General features: G+C 54.7%; 1 protein-coding gene across 1 annotated transcript; it reads right to left on the reverse strand.

The window, feature by feature from the left end:
• Positions 1 to 15379: 15379 nt before the first annotated feature.
• Positions 15380 to 18411, reverse strand: LOC127019676 (BTB/POZ domain-containing protein KCTD12-like). The gene is made up of 2 exons (XM_050901844.1): positions 18378 to 18411; positions 15380 to 16589 (listed from the first exon to the last, which is right to left on the reverse strand). Exon 2 carries the CDS (start codon positions 16563 to 16565, stop codon positions 15675 to 15677), a length of 891 nt encoding a protein of 296 aa, XP_050757801.1. The 5' UTR covers positions 16566 to 16589; positions 18378 to 18411; the 3' UTR covers positions 15380 to 15674.

An 18411-nucleotide genomic window follows, 5' to 3' on the forward strand; every position in this document is an offset into this window, starting at 1 on the left:
GCATCCTGGCACAGCCACCGGGCTTCCGGGAAGAAAAAATCACACCCAGTGCCAGGGAGACGCTGAGGATGCTCTTGCAGCGTGTAGCTCTTACCTGAGTTAAATCAGAGTCCAACAGCTCTCTGGTGAACAGGGAGTGAGGGGGTATTAACAAACACCTTTATTTTGCAGGAGCTGTACGTCGACAATCTCCTGTATCCGCTGCAGCTTGGGGTGGCTGGACAAAGAGCCACTGGCTCTATTTTTACTAACTGCCTAAACCGGACAGCATGTCATGCACTTAGCTAGTGGCCGCAAGTTCTAAAATATCTCTGCCAAATGGTTTTGTGGGCATCTGCACAGCTCCAAACCAACGGTTTTTAATTTGTATGTGCGGTTCAGGATGGCTCCAGGCTGCAGGGGCAGTGACGGGGAGGGGGTGGCGGCGACTCCTGCCAGATCACCCTGGGGAGCCGGCCCCCTCTCTGCACGATTTTGTGTTTAATGTATAAATTTAGCTCTGCTTTGCCTCTCGGGTAACTCAGTTTGGCTGGCAGCAGGCTGGCAGGTTGCCCGGGTGTCATGAACTGTGCACGCCACGCGATGAGAAACACCTTGGGAGGACGGCAGGTCTGGAGCAGCCATCCCATCCCACCCCACCCCACCCCATCCCATCCCATCCCATCCCATCCCATCCTGTCCTCCTGTTGTTGATGGGCAGGAAGGAACGGGCAATGCTATGGCTCTGCAAGCTTGTTTCTTAAGTGAGGCGAGCACTGTGGGCTCCCGAAGGGCAGGAGAGGAAGCTCATGTGCTGGTGACACGGGGAAGCAAGACCCTGCTCCGGGTGGGATGGGCTGTCTGGGGGAGACCATCTGCTTCTGTTCCTGCTTGCAATGTGGCCATGCCTCTCTGCTTTCCCCCCGTCCCGCTGCCCAAGCCCTTGGACGTGTGAGGGGACATGGGGCACGTCGCACGCGGCAGAGGGACAGGATGGTGAGGTGGCCCTCTGCCCACCCTGCCCATGGAGGGAGAACAGGAAAGCATCTTCCCCAAGAGAAAAAGGGCTTCTGAGAGGCTCCAGGTCAGGAGAGGTCTGACCTTGAGGTGTGCAGGGGTTTGGGCTGCCATGGGTAAGGAAGCTGCTTCCCACTTCCCTTTGGGTGCCTGACACTCACCCCATAGGGTACTGGCAGCCCCAAGTCTCCAAGGGCCATGGGAACTGACCTTCCCATGCGAGTACCAGGGTTGGTGATGCGCACGGAGAAAACCCAGGGTGCTTCTGCTCTCCTCACAACAAAAAGAACTTAAGAAATCCATGAGGACACACGAATCGCAGATACTTGTGTTTACAAACCAGATCTGAACGCCGATACCCAAATCCTCGTGGCAGCCAGCATAGCTGACCGGAGCCCATCGAGGATCCAGCTCCTGGATGCTGCACGGGGCTATGTCAGGTGGACTCAGACCTGCCCGCCCAGACCTCAGCTCAAAAGCATTAGTGCCAACCCCAGCCATACAGAGATAAGAGCTGTAGGTCCAGTCTTAAATCTCAAATCATTGATTCTGGATTATTTTTTGTTTTTTCCTTTGTCCCCCTTGTGTTTTCAAGGTTTGCTCCCCCGCCAGCACGGCTCAGATTCAGTTAGATGCAAGGTCCCTGCATCCTCCGCAGTGGGGACGGGCCCCACTAACTCATTTCACAAGCGGCTCACCCGCTGACCCGGGGTCTCCAGATTACCGAGGGCTGAGCTAATGCTGAAAGCTCCCAGACGAGCGGCTTTCTCAGGAAATGCCGTCCTGGAAAACGCAGCCCGAGAGAAAATAAACTCCCCTGAGCCACAGAAAAAGACCCAAGCCTGCAATTTCTTCCTTGCTGGCTGGAAAGGGCTGGGGCTGTGTTTTCCAAAAGGTTAAAACACAGGGTAGGGATGTTATTTTAGTGAACGGCTGAGCCCCTTCAAACCCCCCGACAAACGGATACGTCCCCGAGTCCTGTTTGTGCAGATGCAGTGCTGGGCTGGGCTCCAGGCCACGTCCTCCCCCCCGCGGGGATGGCTTCGGGCTCTGGAAAAATTACGCACAGGGGGAGTGGAAAAGAGGCTGTTTTGCAGGTGGTGCCGAGTTATTCCAGACATGGAGCGCAAACACAATTGCAAATGAATGGAATTCTCTCCTCCCTGCGCTGACACCCCCCCGCCCCACAAAAGCTGGTCTGTGCTGGTAATTAAGGCTGGGGATTACTGGTGGGGGGCCAGTACAGCAGGAGGCTGTGGATTTTGGCTGTCTGCGGTGAGGGGATGCTCTGTGGAGGATGGGACCCTCCATCACGGCGGGCACCTTCACGGTGATGGAGCTGGGCTGTTTTCGGAAGCTCCACAGAGCCCCAGGAGCTGATTCAAGGCAAGAAGCCTGCCTGAGGCTGTGCTTCGTCCTTTGCTTGGCTTCCCCTTGCTCCAAGCCTCAGTCTTGGCCAGCATCAACCCTTCCCCCTGCAGTCCCTCCCCAGCTGCAGCCCAGGGTCCTGGTGTTCACCTATTTTTGACAAATTCCCTTTGAAAAAGATATCCTCAGTGGCTGTGACGGGACTTGCCCCATCAGCCACAGACCTGAGGGTACAACCGGTGGGTGCCAGCCCGGGCTGCCAAAAAGGGAGGAAAGTCAAACATGGACTCTCTAGAAATGTACAGTGAGTAATTGCTAATGGCTCAGCCTTGTGAGAAACAGCTTTAAAAATAAATAATTGCCTGCTCCAGGTATTAAGGCAGGATGAGGAGACCTCACTGTTTGACAGAGTCATTCAGCAACCGTATGCATGAAGCATCAGGGCTCTGCTCGCTGCCTTGTCTTGTTCAGCGGCTGACAAAGGCATCCATCGGGTCATTAACTCGAATTAGGACCATCTATTATTATTACTACCCAGGAAACCTTGCACACAGGTCGCTCCATCACACCATTATTTTATCGTGTGTAATCAGGCCTCCCACGAGAGAGCTTCGCTCTCTTGGTTTGGTGCCTGGAGCGTGTGTTTGCTTAATGGCCCTCTTTCAACACCGGGTCACTTTTCTGTTGGGTCTTCCCTGGCACAGGGCTAATGATAACGGCTTCGTACGGCGTTACGTGAGAGCCGCAGCCTTTCTGGGTAACCTGGTGCTCGCTGGGGAGGTGTCGTCATTGCTGACCACAAGTGGGGAACCTGAGATAGACCCCAAAGAGCTTCCCCAACCCCACAGAAGGTCTTGGTATGGCATCTCAAAGGGGACCCTGACTCCAAGCCTGACCGTCCTCCCAGGTTGGTAGGTCACTCCTGGGTCAGGGGAAGGTTCGTCAATGGTCTGTCACCCATCCTGAGATCCCTTCAGTCTCTTTGTGGCCAATGTGTGACGTGCTCGTGGCTGATCTACCTCCCCCAGTCTACATTAAAGGCACACTGACAAAGAGAAGTCCCTTAGGAAAAGAAGGAGCTTAGGTGTCTCTGGGGGCTCCTGTTGGAGTCCGTGGAGAGACATCTTCATCTCTAATGCCTGCGAATCCCCCCGTGTTAGATGTCTAGGTGTCGTGTCCAGACAGGCATCTGACCCGCCAGCACTGCTCGCTTCTCTTGCTGGACTATCAAAGGTACTGGGGACAACCAGACTTTGACATCCAAATTGAAGATGGTGAAGTTAGAGCAGATCAGTCTACTGGATTACATGACCTGCCAGCTTCAGGCAAGTAAATAATCACTTTTGGCAACGGGTCCGTTTTGAAGCTGCTACCTCAGCTGTAACCAGCCTCCCTACTGATGCTGGCCTTGCATCGATAGTCTCCTTCCTGCTGGAGCGTTGATGTGTGGAGAAGGGAGTGACCAAGCCCCTGGGGGACACTGTCTCCTGCTGCTTTCCCACCTCTCCAGGCCAGCTGCCGACTTCCAAGGACGTGCTCCGTGCTTTGGCATCACAGGACAAAAGCTCGGCCTGAGCACGTGTGTTACGCCACAGCTGTTCTTGGCCCCCTCCAAGTTTTTCATCCAAGATCGTGCTAATTATCTGCGAGTACACAGAGCTGCTGATCTGAATGTTGGTGGGATGTACATCTGCGCAGAAGGTCGCAGTGACCACTGCTAGCCGGGGCATGTCCGTAATTTTGGCCGTCAGCGCCTGGGGAAGCCTCCTGTGCCCTGGGTGGGCTGGGGAGCTGTGTGCATCTCTCCTCTAGGAAACCTGTGGCCCCTTCTTGGTGACTTGTACAAAAAAATCCTCCTTTCTTCATGTTGTTACGCTCCCTCCTGCCTTTTTTATCAACAGATAATTTGGGGGGAAATAATTGCTTTCGGTGGAATTTTTAGTGGATTTTTAATGATTAACTACACAAAGAAACCCAAAGTTTATGGAATAAAAAAGTGGGTAGGTTTGAAGATGGGAAGGGGAAGGGGAAGGGGAAGGGGAAGAGGAAGAGGAAGGGGAGGGAAGGGAAGGGAAGGGAAGGGAAGGGAAGGGAAGGGAAGGGAAGGGAAGGGAAGGGAAGGAAGGGAAGGGAAGGGAAGAGGCAATCCTAGCTAGAGCTGATGGCAAATAGATCAAAGCTTTTTAGTTCATGGAGATTTCCAGTGTTCCTGCATCTCCTGCAGGCTCTGCCTGTTTCCTTAAGTCACCTGAAGCCTCCTTATAGCCTTGCTTCCAGCAAGACCCAGCGTTACAGAGGGCCAGGGCTGGGATTTCTGGACCCCAGTACTGACTGATTAACCTGTGAAAGAGGACAGCAGATGTTGGTTAGAGACTGAGTGTGCCCATGCGCCACAGGAGCCTGCTTGGAACTTCTGAAGCAGCTTCAAAGCAGAAGAAGATGCTGCTGCAGGATTCAGTGACTGGGGGGGGATCACGGCTGGGAAGAGCAGGGGAGGTGAAGGTCAGCCCTAACGGGTAGTGGCAGACCCCTGTGCGGGGAGGAGGGGATGCCCAGCTAGAAAATGGGGCTCCCCCAGGAGGAACCAGCACCACCGGGGCGTCTGCCAGTAAACCTAAGGACAAGGGAAAGTTTCCCGACTCCTGCCAACCCTCTGCTTGACGGGAGACGGGGCGGTTTGTCCTTCCTTTACATGACACTGACGGATGATCTCAGCTCCTGCAGAGGGGCGAGGGAGGAGAACTGCCTACGGTGAAGGTCCCCGGTGCCAAGACCTCACCACTCCTAGCAAAGACAAACATATCCCCCACAAGGCAACATCTTTGCTTTCCATGGTCTGCAAAAGTGCGGTTTGCTGGAAGGTGGGGTTAGCAACAACACTAAATTGAGGGGTGGGGAGGGAGGGACATGAGCACGGAGATATTTGGCATAAGGCACCAAGCCCCTATCATAACCTCGATGTGCTTGGTACGTGCTCAGCTTTCCAGCGTGCTGAGAAGTACTTTCTTGGCCTGTTTTACTAGTGTGACTTCTAGAAGACTGGGAATCCTTCCAAACTAGGACCTGGGGACTTCAGTTCCCCTGGAGCAAAATGATAGTTAAAAGGCTGCAGCGTGGGGCGTCTTGTTGATTTTTTTTGTTCCTCTGGGGTTTTGTGTTAAAGCCTCTCCAGGCCCGCAAAGAACAATAATATTTTGGGAACGCCCGTGGGGAAACATCGGCTGAACCCTCGGTTTCTTCAGGTTTGGAGTTGCTCCATTAAAGCGACTGAAGTCAAACGAGACGTTTGCACTTACACAGATGAGAAGCTGGAAACCAAGCTGCGCTGTATGTGAATTTAAAAAATGCAAGTTCTACAGAAAAAAAAAGTTACAAATGTCAGGGCGGCTCTGTCTGCCTGCCTGCTCCAAAATCACTGGTAAATGCAGGAGCTCTTGGATTGCAGGGGAAGCCCTGGGCAGCTCCCCTTCCCATGCAAAGCCTGCTGTGAAATATCAGGGAGCAAGCTGGCTCCCTCTCCGCAGCGTGCGGCCGGCTGAGGTATGGCCCTGCTTTTTAGGGTGCCAGACTTGCTGCCGCAACGTCCGCATGAACAGCACATGCAAAACAGATCCCGTGTGACCCCAGGCACCCCGGGAGCCAGCGGAGACATCCCATCCCTGGGGAGACTTTGGGACAGAGAGCTGCGGAGCTGAGCCGAGCAGGGGGAAGCTTTGGTGACGTCCGGGTTGCAAAATAGTTTCCTGTTTACTTGTCTCTTACTTTTTTCCCGGTTAACAATGGACCCCACCTCCTAAACTGTTGCTTTTACCAGCAATAGAGGGGAAAGCCTTGTCCCCTGCCACCCCGTTACCGCCATTCCTCCTCCCTCAAACCAGCCCAGCCCCGAGAGGATACGGCTGCACGCATGTGCCTGTCCTCAGCATCCCTGCACCATCCGCTTGCAGCTGGAAAAGACCGTCCTCCTGGGTCCTTAATGGCATTTAATCCTTTGAGTTGATTAAAATAGTATATTAACCAGAAGACTCAGGCGTAATGGGAATAATAGATATACGCAGGGCGTAATTGCATGGCGAGTGGGACTTCACTAAATGAGCTGTAATCCGTTGTTCTGCTGTAGAGGGGAAGGATTAGAGCATTATCCTTTTTTTTTTTGGTTGAAAGCCTCAGCTCTGAGGAAGCGATCCCCAGTTGGGGCAAAACAATGTAACTCAGTGGGTTTCTTATTTATACTGCGGGGACTGGAAGCTATTTTAAAACACGTTGGCTTACAAGGGCGAAGTGCCCTCTCCATGCTTGCTAGCTTCAGGTTCCTAAGTGGAGAGCAGATGTGGACAGGCTGTGCCCTGCGTTGCACTGGCCCAGGCGTTCCGTGACGGCTCAGAGGTGAGGGAAGTGCTGGGGTATCCGTTTCATCGCCCCCAGGAGAGCTTGGCTCTGCAGAGCCTCCCCGTAAGGACCAAAAAGGACTGGTTTGCCTTACGCTGTAGGTTGAGGAAACTGAGGCAGGGTGAGCTGGGCGAGACTGCAGCAGTGCAGGGTAGGGCTGAACCCGGGGTGCGTGCCCACCCCTGCAGCATCCCTGTTCCACGTCAGGATGAGACCCCAGCACTCACCATGCTGCAGCTCCCGGCACTGGAAGGGAACCATTGCCACCTCAGCGGGGTCCCTAAACCACAGGAGAAGCAGAGCCTGGTGTATCCAGCAAAGCGCAGACCCACCTGGCTGCGCAGGGACATGCAAAGAGGATCCTTGCTCTTTTCCCTCGCTCCTGTTGCTTTTTCCTCTGCAATACGCCCCGCGGATCAGTGAAGAGCTGGCAGAAGTCCTGCTTTGGGTTCGCTAGACCTTGTCTCTGGGCCATGAAAGCCATCAGCTTCTCTGGCTACAAGTATCTGCTAATCTGGTACTGATAAACAGTGTCTGGCCAGCCCTGAAGCACAAGACTGGGTTAAGGAAAACTTGAGATTTTTTTTTTTTACGGTTTCCTTTATTTATTTTTTTTGTCTTTGAGCCTTAAACATTTATGCCTTTGTTTGGTTTTTGGTTCTGAGCCCTCCCTTGTGACGGAAAAGGGCCCCGAACTAAAAACCAAACAAACCCAACAGCTGAACGCCTAGTGAAATTGCCGCTTCCAGCAAAGCCAGGAGGGCTGAGGCAGCCCCGCAGCGGCTAGCGGAGGTCCACGATCGTGGCATCAAGGGTGGGCAGCACAAGGGCTTGTGACCACGACACGTACGCCCTGTTGTATCTGTGCATGTTTTTTGGGGTCGGTGGGATGGGATCACGCACTTGTACCAGTGCAGAGGAGTCCCAAGCTGGGGCACAGCAGCGGCGTTGTCTTTGCAGATGCTAGATAGCAGCCTCCCCACCCGAGGAGGCTGAGCTGCACCCCTGGGCACTGTCTCCTGTTTAGGGAGTCTCTTGTCTTTTGGGACACTGGCAGGGAAAGAGGATGCTGGCTATGCCACCTCTGCCTTGTCCCTGCCCCTCAGGGAGAGCTTTGGAGGGGCAGCCACCCCTCTCCAGGGGCCCTGGGAGCAGGAGAAACGAGGGTGCAGGCTGTGCGGGTGGGGGGAAAAGCTAGCTGCAAGGGACTTTTTGGAGAGGCGGTGGTTCCCCTACCCTCAGTGTTCATTCATGGGAGCCAGTAAGCAGAGGGCGGTGGTAGCCCCTGCTAGCACTGGCAGGCATCTCTCCCCGGGGACAAGGATGTTCCTCCTGCCCCTAAAGGGTATAAGCAGCCCTGCAGCACCCAAAACTGCTCCTTGACACGTGCCCAGCCCTGGTTTTGAGTGGGGATGGAGAAATTTTAAAATGCTGGGGATGAGAGAGTGGTGTGGCAGAGATGTCCACCAGCCCCTGCAGAGGAAGGACATCAGCCATACCCCAGCCACGCTGAGCCCCCCGCGGTCCTGCTCTAGGCCATGGGCTGTAGCCAGGAGCTGATGCTGGGGAGCGCGGAGGGGGAATAGCAAAGCCTCAAGCCGGTTGTTTTTATTGCTTCTTTATATGGCAATGTTCCCTCGTCCTCCGCTGGGAGCTCCCAGGACTGTTCCTGCCCATCCCTCCTTCGTGTCCCGCTCTGCTAGGAGCACCGAGGTTTTACAGCCTCCTCTGCGGAGCATGGAGCACGAGGGCCCCTCCAAAGCCCCGGCTGGATCCCGGCTCCCAGGCTCCGGTGGCCCTTGCGGCCGGGCTGCATGGTGACTCTGCGGCTGCGTGCCCCAGAGCTGACTCTTTGGGATGGCCCTGCAGCAATGGGATGCGCAGAAATCCCCAAGGTTGCTCGCAAGGCTCCCATGCCCTCCCATTGAGCTTTAGTCTGGATTTTATGTGCCCTTTCCTTAAATAAAGAAAAAGTTCTTGTTTTTAGAAACCCACTTGTTTGTCCCAGTAATTCTCCTGCTGCTTCTCCATTCGGGACTTTTCCTTCTGTCAAAGGTACCACTGCCTCCCTCCAGATCCAGGTGAAAGGCAGAGACTTGCTGCAGAGTTTTGTGGACAAAGCAGCTCTTTTGCAGGTCTCTGGCTGGTTATCCGCCGTTAACACCACCGTGTGTTCACGTCTGCCAGACTGCTGCCTGGCTCAGATGCCTTGCCAAGCTCTAGGGATTGCCCTTAACCTTCTAATTTTGGGGGCTATTTGACCACACGTCTCGGTCAAACTATGCTGGGATGAAGGAAGAGCTGGTACAGGCAAGCTGCCACCCAAGGCAGAGGTGCAATGAATGCTCTACAGGCTCAAAGCATAAGCCTTCAGCATCTGAGCATCCTTGACCTTCCAGCTCGGCTCAGTACCTCGATCTGCCTCCACAGGGGACCTGTAAATTAAACACGAACCTGACGCCGGTGCACTCCAGGGCTCGCCAGCTCCTGCACGGGCTCAGCAGGCTGCTTGCCTGTGGAGCTTGCAGAGGGCAGGGAGCCCACAAAGTCTGTTTTCTTGTGTGGTTTTGCTGCTTAAGGGCTGAGCTCATGCTCTGGGCAGGGGGAGGGGGATTTGAGGAGATCTGCTATCCCCCAAAACCCATTTTCACGCGACCGGCAGGCTCCTAATAGTTGAAACACTGCCAGGTTGGAGTGAAACTGGCCCACAGATTCAGGTCCTTTAAGAAAAGGGAAGGAACACGCTGTGTGAAGTTACACAAACCTTTCTCCTTAAGAAATTGAGCTAAAACCATCTAGGCATTGGGGGCAGCTTCCGCAACGTTGAAGGGACCTGCGCTTTCAGAAAGGGCTGAGCAGTCTGCAAACTGGGCTCACTGAAGGCTGGGAAACGGAGGCTGTGCACCCCAAGTCGCATCCGAAACTTGGCTTCCGCTTGTGAAACGGCCCCAAAATCTACAGCACCCTTCTGCGTGCTTGTGGTGGGAGGGGGCTGTTCTTCCCAGCCATGGTCCCTGGGGTGGGCACCAAGGTGTCCACCATCAAGCTTTCCAAAAGGCCCTTGGCAGAGGATTGAGCTGAGCTGCTGTGGTGGCTTTGATATGGTTCCTCCCATCAGGCGTAGGTGGCCTGGACTTAGCTGTGGCATCAACTGGGCAGAACATGCCAAGGACCTCAGGCCTAGAGAAAGAAGATGCAACGTGCTCCTCTTCCCTGCCTCCCCACAGAGGTCCTCTAAACGATGATGGGAGAGGACCATGACAAGGCCAGGCTCCATCTCACTCGCTCCAACGATGAGGAACATCAGATCATCCCTGCCTGCTAGCCCCGATCAGCCTTTGCCAGAGCTCCTAAATTAATCCAGGAAGGCTGGGCTTGTACAGCTCCTCCGGTAACGCCAGCCAGGTGATTTGTGCTTGCCATACAAATGCTCTTCTTCACGCTGCTGGCAGGAGAGGCTTTTTGTGTCCCTGATTAGAATTGCAAGAGAGGATGGCACTTGACAGTACGCAGTAAAGAGCTGTGTTTATCCTCTGTAATTGCTGCATGCTCCTCTGCCTCCTGCTGAACCACATCATCCAATTTCGGGGCTGAGTCTGGGAAACCGCGCGGCTGAGTTAAGTTTTCTGTGCTCTAGAGTAGTCTGTGAACAGGAAGAAAATTTGTTTCTGATGGCAGATTTGTCCTGCTGCCCTGGGGTGTTGGGGGCTAATGTGCCCTTTAGGGTCACTTTAAGGATGCTGTTGGCAAAGTGGACTCTGCATCACAGTGTATCTAGCCTGGAGAAGCGTAAGGAGGGAGAAGGAACAGACATCTGGGATGCAGGGGTTGTGCTGTGGACTCAAACATGATTTAGATGAAATCTGGTTTAGTCCATTTGCAAGAACATATTTCAGTCAGATACTGTACAGCTCTCCCAGAGGAGGGGGGGGTGATAATTCCCAGCCATCCGCCACCTAGAACTAAGCAAAACTTTTTTTAACTGCAAGAGCCTTTTAAGAAAACCATCTGCACGTCACAAAGTCACAAAGTCTAACCTGCTTTAGCTCAGAACGAGCTGTCAGCACAGGTTGAACAAGCTTCATTTGGCAAAGTGCTCCTGCAGCTCTCTGCCAGCAGCCGGAACAGCTTACCCAACCCAAAGCATCTTCTGGCTCTCAGGACTTCCAGCAAACGCAAACATTGACTGCTCAGCTGCATTTCCTCTCCTGCTTCTCCCGCAGCCCCAGGAAGGAGGCCCAGAGGTCTCTCCACGGCTGGCCAGAGCAGAGCAACGCTCTGCATATTGTCTCACCTCTTGCACGTTGCAGCCAACTGGTGTCGGCTGCTAAACTGAGCCTAAAAGCTGGTTTTGTTAAACCCCTTCCTACAGAAAAGCATCCAGGCTGCAGTTTCTGCACCAAGAATGGGAGAACCCCCATCTCTCCGATAGTTTTTCTCAGTGATAAGTACCCATGCTGTTAAAGGCAGGTTTTTGGGGTTTATTTTTCAAATTAGAAGAGGTTGGTTCCAGCTTCCAGCTACTGCTGCTTCTACTCTTCCTGTGCTTCTTGATCAGTAAGTCCTTCGCTATTTCAACACTGCAATCAAGTCAGTCTCGATCTTTGCGGTGCGCTGAGCAGCCCGGGCATCCCATGGCAGGATGGGATTTCTAGGCTGGGGACAGGGTGCTCTGTGTCTCCCCTCTAGCCTCTCTAATCTTCTGGACCCCACAGGACCCTGCTTGTCCTCTTCCCAGTCCCCCAGTATCGATCTGCTCCATCTCCATTGCCTCCTGGCTGCTGGCTGGCTGGGGAGAGCTCACCTTCTGGGCAGGGCAGGACTTTTCTGCCACCAAAGGGGGTCCCCTTAGAGAGGGGCTGAAGACAGACCTAGGAGAGAAAGTGTTTTCAGATGTTCCCTCGGGGTGGCAGAAGTGTCTGATGGAGACAGATGGGATGTGGCTTTTCCTTAGGGGGAAAGCTCAGTTCCTGCAGTTTTTTGTGCAGAATGAGACGCCGAGCGAGTAACCACCAATTTGCGGGCAGGGTGCTTGCCTGGGAACGCAGACCCAGCCCGAGTTCATGTTCTGCCTCATTTGAACGAGGGATATTATTTTGGGATGGATGATTTTCTGGGGATCTCTAAATGAAAGGGTGAGTTACATTACCCCTCAGAGGCAAAACAAGCTTTGAAAGCTTAGAGGCCTTTATGAAAACATTCCTCGGTTTCTGGTGAGCTCAGCAGCTGCTGAGCTTTGCAGTGAGACAAAGCTTTGCTGAGCCTTCCCAAAGGACACTCTCCCCCACCGTGGTCCACGCTCTTCCACGAGGGACCTGATGCCACACGGAGACCCCCTTGGGAGGCTGTGGGCTTCTTATGCTATCCTAAAAACCATCCTCAAGGCCAAGGTGGTAGGTGCTCTGGCATCTGGGGACGGACCAGCTCTAGCTTACAGTCCCCACCTCTCATTCACAGCACAACTCCCTTCAGAAAAGCCGATGACTGCTCAGTGCGGGTCAGATTAAAATAATCACGGGGATCCCTCCTGGCCCTGGGCTTTTACAGGCAACGTGACTAATCCCCCAACACACATGCAACCCATTCTTACTGCAGGTGTGCACTGCAGTCTGCCTGCCCACCCACAGTCCACGGGCCCTTCCTCGGAGGTGCCAGCCCTCCTACGCTGGAGCAAAGTCACCCATGGCCGAGCTGCAGGGCAGCCAGAACCCCTCCAAAGCCCTGGACCTGCAATGTAGGTGGAGGATCTTTGCTTAATAGCTCCTAGATAGGAGCAGCCTGCTGCCACCAGCACCTCAAACAGGATCTGGTGCTATGCTTCAGTGCTAGCTGCGGGGCATCGACTTAATGCGGTTGTGCACTGGGAGAAATCAGTGCCTGAAGAGCAGGGTCACAGCAGCTTCTCGGGAAGAAAAAAAATCACCTCCGAGGCCAACATCCAGGAGGGAAGGAAACTGAACAAGACTTGATTTTTCCCCTTGAGTCCCTATGGGCATCCTGGATGGTGGGAGATGCTGAGGGGAGATCACAAGCTCAAGGACAGCTAAGTAGGTCTAGGTGCTTTGAACAAGCCCAACCCAGAGACAGGCCACCGTGGTTCAGCAGGCAGCTCGAGATCTGGAAACACACAGAAACACAGGCACATTCCCAGGAAAAGCCAGCAAAACAGGTGACATCAGGAAAGTGCTTTCTGCGCTGTCTCCTTGAAGCCCTGGAGACAGAAAGCTTCCCAACTCACTTCAGCCATCCCCCGCTTTTCTTTTTGCCCAGCTCGAGTGACTTGCCATGACTGTTCAGAGGGTGAGGACCCCAAATATATGTTTTTCCATGCCACCATTTCTCTGCAGATGGTCTCTCCTAAGGATCAAATTAACCAGGTTCTCCTCCCAGCCCTGGGCAGCAGCAAAAGGACACTTTTTCCATTACTAGATACACGCAAAGACAAGAAACAAACCCAAATTCGTTGTATTTTTGAGATAGATCTCAACGAAAGTATTTTTTCACGAAGTATTGGTTTTCATGAAAACCGTCAGACTCTAAAATGATTCAAAAGTAAATGCTTCTGCTCCGATCGTATTTCACTCGGGGTATTAGGTTTAACAGCCCAGATCACATAACCTGACAGATCAAAACCACCTAAATGTTGACTTTGCCGTTATGGTTTTTCCCTCAGGAAAAACGCTTCGTCCTGCGAGATCAATTTTTCAGTCCAGTTCCAGAGGGGAAAAGCAAACACCAAAACACCAGCATTTCTCACAAGGCAGCAATTTCTTTTTCCAATCAGTCCTAATTAATAATGATGAGAAAAATCTTTAGTTAAAAAAAAAACTAAAACAAACAAGCAAATATGGAGCGCATGTCCCCTCCTTGTCTATTTAAAAGGTTTTAATTCTGTCCTTCAGCCTCTCTCTCTCCACACAGAGCTCAAGTTCCTTTTTTTTTTTTCTTTTTTTTGAAGCTGGTTGTCATTTCCTCTTCAAAATGCTGTTGCAATGAGGAACGGGCCCTTATAAAAATACCATTTTCGCCTTCCCCTTCTTCAGGAGGGGCTGCCTCACTGCAAAATTTTTGCTCGCCCTGCGTGCCAGAAGACTGCAGCCCTCCCACCTCTTCGGAAACCACTTGCAACCCTTCCTCCCAAGTGAACCCCAAACAGAAATGCCCCCTTGGCCGGCACCCAGCCGGCGAGGTGATCCTTTAGCTCCTTGCACCAAGAGCTTCACAGGGGCTGCTCGAGAAGCAGCCAGAGGTGGAGGACCAGGGATGGATAGTGGGTGGAAGGGAGCCGAGACCCGGCAGAGCAACAGAGAGGGAGCAGGCAGGCGCAGGCAGCAGTTGGGGACGTCAGGGTAGCGGGGGCCACCTGCGACCGCTCCTGCAGGCGTTGGCACCCAGATCTGCAGGTTGGCCCCTTGTGCCAGAGCTTGCAAGGCCCTGCTTCAGTGATGGGGATGAATGCATCATCCAGGGCTGGTCTGCAGACAGGCAGGTAATCCTGGACCCAACCGCTTGTATCAGCATCCCTGCAGGGATGCACTGCATTGCAGTTCGGCCCAGCTGGGATGGGAGCGAGGGTTCAAAGAGGAGGGGGGGGGGGGGGTGTCAGAGCCGGGCAAGAGGGCTCCAGTAAGTTTGCCTTCCTTCCTTCTCCCTTTTATTTGAATGCAAATACTAAAGCACACTGCTCCTTGCCCATGTGCCAGCGCTGTTGTCCTGCTCGAGCAACACCTCTGGGCGCACATGGCACCCACCCAGCACTACCGCCTTTGCACTTTGGCACACGAAGATGGAGGCGAGTCGGTTTTCTTCCTTTATTACACATTGCCCAGGCACGGTAAAGCAGCAGCAGCCAGCCCCAGGCCCAAAAGCAGGCCATGGAGAGCTGTGATTGGAGAGACCTTCGCAAGAGATTGCCAAAATGGCAAAGATTTTCATGTTGGGCAAAGATTCCCTTTAATCTGTGAAGCCGTGGCTGCGGCTGAGCCCGACTGCCGCTCACCGGAGCAACCCAACCCCCTCCCTCTGAAGCCCACGTCGCTACCATACTCCGACGGAAAGATGACGGTACTTTTTTTCTGAACAGACCTCCAACTAGTTTGAGAGATGTATAAGCATTTTACACCCTACAGCGTGTAAAGCCTTCCCGCTCCCCCCCCCACCTCCCTCCACATATGCATGAACAGAGCATCTGTCCGTCCGCCCCTTCCCACCCCCTCCCCCCCCAAAAAAAACCCCCAAGGCATCCCAGAGCAGCAGCGATGCTTCGACTCAGAACTGCAAACGCAGGCTGCGTCTTTATCTAACCTTCCCAAGCACTGACAGTCTAAACGCTAAGCTGCTTACATGGGCTAATAGCAATATATCCGTGCTGCGAGGCTTCGTCTTTCCACCCCCCCCACCCTCCGCTCTGCTTCCCACCTTTCTCCATGTCCTTAAACCAACGCTTTCTCACTCGAACCCCTTGGCAGATCAAATACAGTGTCTGCAGCGTGTTCCTGGGGAGCTGCTGCACGGCGTACAGGGCACGAGAGCCGAGTTCAGCGTCCAACACGGACAAGCTCATCCAGCTGCAGGAATCCCAGCCCAGAGCACAGTCCGGTGTATTCCCCCCCCCCTCCCACCCAAAACACGTACACGACAGTGTCCAAGTGCACACATCCAGGGAGGGTTGGGAGCTACAGGCGGCTACTGCAGAAGTCGGAGAGAGGGAAGAAGGTTGGTGGTCAGCAGCTGCTACGAGGAAGAGCTGAACAGGTTCAACACGGAGGAAGGAGGAGGAAAAAAACCCAAGAACAAACTCAAAAGGAGGCAAAGGGGGGACGCCGGGATTCGGATGTCTACCTTCTACGCAACAGCCAGCACAGGAGAGGAAAGGGAGAGTTGGTGTTTGGTTTGTGGGGTTTGGGTTGGTTTTTTTTGTGTCACTCACGATAGAAAACATATTCGGTGTAAGAGGTCCAGATCCTGTCATCTGTCTGGTCGTGAGCAAAGGCACAGGTGCCTGTGGAGTTGCAAGCCACCATGTGGAAGCCAGCATCGGCCAGTTTATCAAAGGCTTGCTCCAGGAAGGTGAATTTGAGGTAGTACCTGGAGGTGTACCTCTCCGGGGGCCTGTCCGGGTCCCTGCTCTCGTTCAAGGTATCCCCAAAGACCTCCTTGGCCAACGATGTCTTGCCGCAGACCATGATCCGTGCCACCCTGCGGAACTTGGCATCCGTCTGGCTGTCCCTGCCCAGGGTGTAGGAGCCCCGGTAGCCGATGGTGATGAAACCTGCCCTGCGGACATCAGTGCTGGCAGCACCCGTGCCGGTGGTGACGGCACCCCCGGGGCCACCAGCCACGGCGCTGGGGAGCGTGGTACTGGCAGAGGTCAGGTTGCGGGTGGCATCCACGTTGGGGGAGAGCTCCTCCGGGTCGCTTTGGCATGGGTCGTCTCCCAGCGAGTTCTGCTTGCTGAGCTTGGGGGCCAGCATCTTCACAAGCTCCGGCAGCATGAAGTACTCGGCCTCTCGCTGCAGGCGGCTCCTCTCCGGGAAGTGGTCGGGCAGCACCAGCTGCTGGTCCCTCATGTAATCCAAGATGTAGCGGAAGAGGAAACCATCCCGATCCACGAAGAACCGTCCCTTGCTGTCACGGGCCAGGGAGCGGACGTTCTTCTGGGTGAACATCTCCCAGAGGAGTGAGCCAGGCACGCTGACCAGGGTGGGGTGGCGGGTGATGTAGACTTGTCCACCCACATTGAGCTCAATGATCTCAGGGAAGGGGAAGTCCTCGCTGGGTTTGGCACAGCCCGTGTTGTCTGCCAGGGCCATAGTGAGCTACCGCTGCCTTCCCACCTGCAACAAAAAGCAGCAACGTGCCAATGTTAAGCTTGCCGGCAAACGCAGCCCATCGTCCCACCAATCCCAAGCCCGATCGCACTTGCTTTGGGTCAGCAAGCAGTGCAGGATCAGGCCCCTGTCTCTCCAGGAGTCTGGAAGTCAGCTCTCTTCCCCAATGCCTGGCTCTTGGAATAAGCAGCATTATCTAATGTCGCCTTCCCTTCCGTGGCACAAGAAGGGAAGAGCATTGCCCGTGGTCTGAACCACGCCGTCTCCACCTGCAGCCCAGCCTTCCCGGGGCTGGGGCTCAGCACCTTTGCTGAGGAAGGCGCAGTGACGCCATACTGATGTTAACAGGAAAGCCAGGACCGTCACACCCTGGGTCTGACCGGTGACCCGCCTGGCCCAGCATCCTGCCAGTCAGGAGGAGCTGCCGAGCGTGCCAAGGGAGGACTGCATTACGGCGCAGCGTCTCCTGCCGAGCCGGTGAGCTGGAGGGGAGCTCATGGTCCCACGCAAGGAGCACCCACAGGTCTGCCAGAAAAGCAACGCTAGATACCACTATAAAGGACAGAGTGACAGTGCCTTTTGGCACTCCTGCTCCGTCCTTGCTCCTGGAAAGTACTCGACAGAGACTCGAGGCCAAGCTGAGAGCAGGTGAGAGATGGCAGAATCTCTCCAAGGGTCTGGGACCAAGACAAATACCGGGCTACTGGTACAGCCTTGGGCCAGATGCCATGTTTTTATACATTTTTCCAAAGGCAAGCTGATACTTAGGCATCCCTTGACACTGCAAATCAGTGCTTACATAAACCTGGCTCAGCAGACAGACTCCGGATCCAGCCTGGCCAAGCCATGCTCTGTGCAGGGATTTGGGAGACCACGGAGAGAAGGGGTTTCCCTGTGCCACCCCTAACTGCCCGGCAGGGCTGGCCTCAAACTCTGCCGCTCCCCTGTGTGATGTTAGGGCAGCCCTGGGACTGCTCTGAAGTTGGCAGGAGCTGCCTGCACTCCCCTCACCCCGGGGACTGGTCCGGCAGCCAAGAAACAACACTAAGTCTCGCCTCCTCCTTGTGTCCTGCCGTACGGGTTCACCGGAGCAGCACAAAAGGATCCTAACACAAATTTCAGAGAAACTAAAGGGCAAAGATAAAACTCGGTGGGCACTTTTGGGCGGTGGGGAGAGCTGAGCCTGCATTTCACGGCCACACGCCGCCTCCCAGCTCCCAGGGGTGCTTCAGGGCGAATTGGTTTTGAACAAGGAGCGACTTGGGCAAGCCTCTGCCAGGGAAGAAGCTGCAAAGATCGAAAAGAGGATCAGCGCGGTCCACCTGGCTTCCACCTTCCCAAATCCTCTCCCGCAGTGGCTTTCAGTCCCTTTCTCTGGTGATACATGCCCACGCTGCTGTTCCCCTGCTTACAGAAAACCAGGCGGGAGCCTGCCTGTGCCTGGAGCTCATCTGGCAAGAGCCAGATCCCTTTGTCACGGGTGGCGGAGGCTGGGGGCTGCAGCCGGGCTGCCCACAGCCGGGCTAGGAGTTGGCGGGGCTGGGGGGGGGGGGACGACACGCAAGGAAAGCCGAACCCCTGCCTGCCTCATGCACCCAGCGCCTTTACTGGCAGGCTGCAAGCCCTCCCCGGACCCAGCAAAAAAAGAAAACAAATCCAGCGGGACACCGACGGGGACACCCCGGCTCAGCCTCCAGCAGCCGGAGCCCCGTCCCGGCATTGCACCGGCCAGGGGACCCCCCCCCCGCAGCCTGCCCCATCCCAGCGGGGCTGGGACCCCGCCGCCCCCGTTACCTGCGCAGGGCGGCCCGGCCGTGCCGTGCCGTGC

The sequence above is a fragment of the Gymnogyps californianus genome, chromosome 9, assembly GCF_018139145.2.
Source record: "Gymnogyps californianus isolate 813 chromosome 9, ASM1813914v2, whole genome shotgun sequence".
Taxonomy (NCBI): Eukaryota; Metazoa; Chordata; class Aves; order Accipitriformes; family Cathartidae; genus Gymnogyps; species Gymnogyps californianus.

Coding starts and splice junctions, on each gene's coding strand:
- LOC127019676 (XM_050901844.1), bottom strand. CDS start 16,565: ATGGCCCTGGCAGACAACACGGGCTGTGCCAAACCCAGCGAGGACTTC.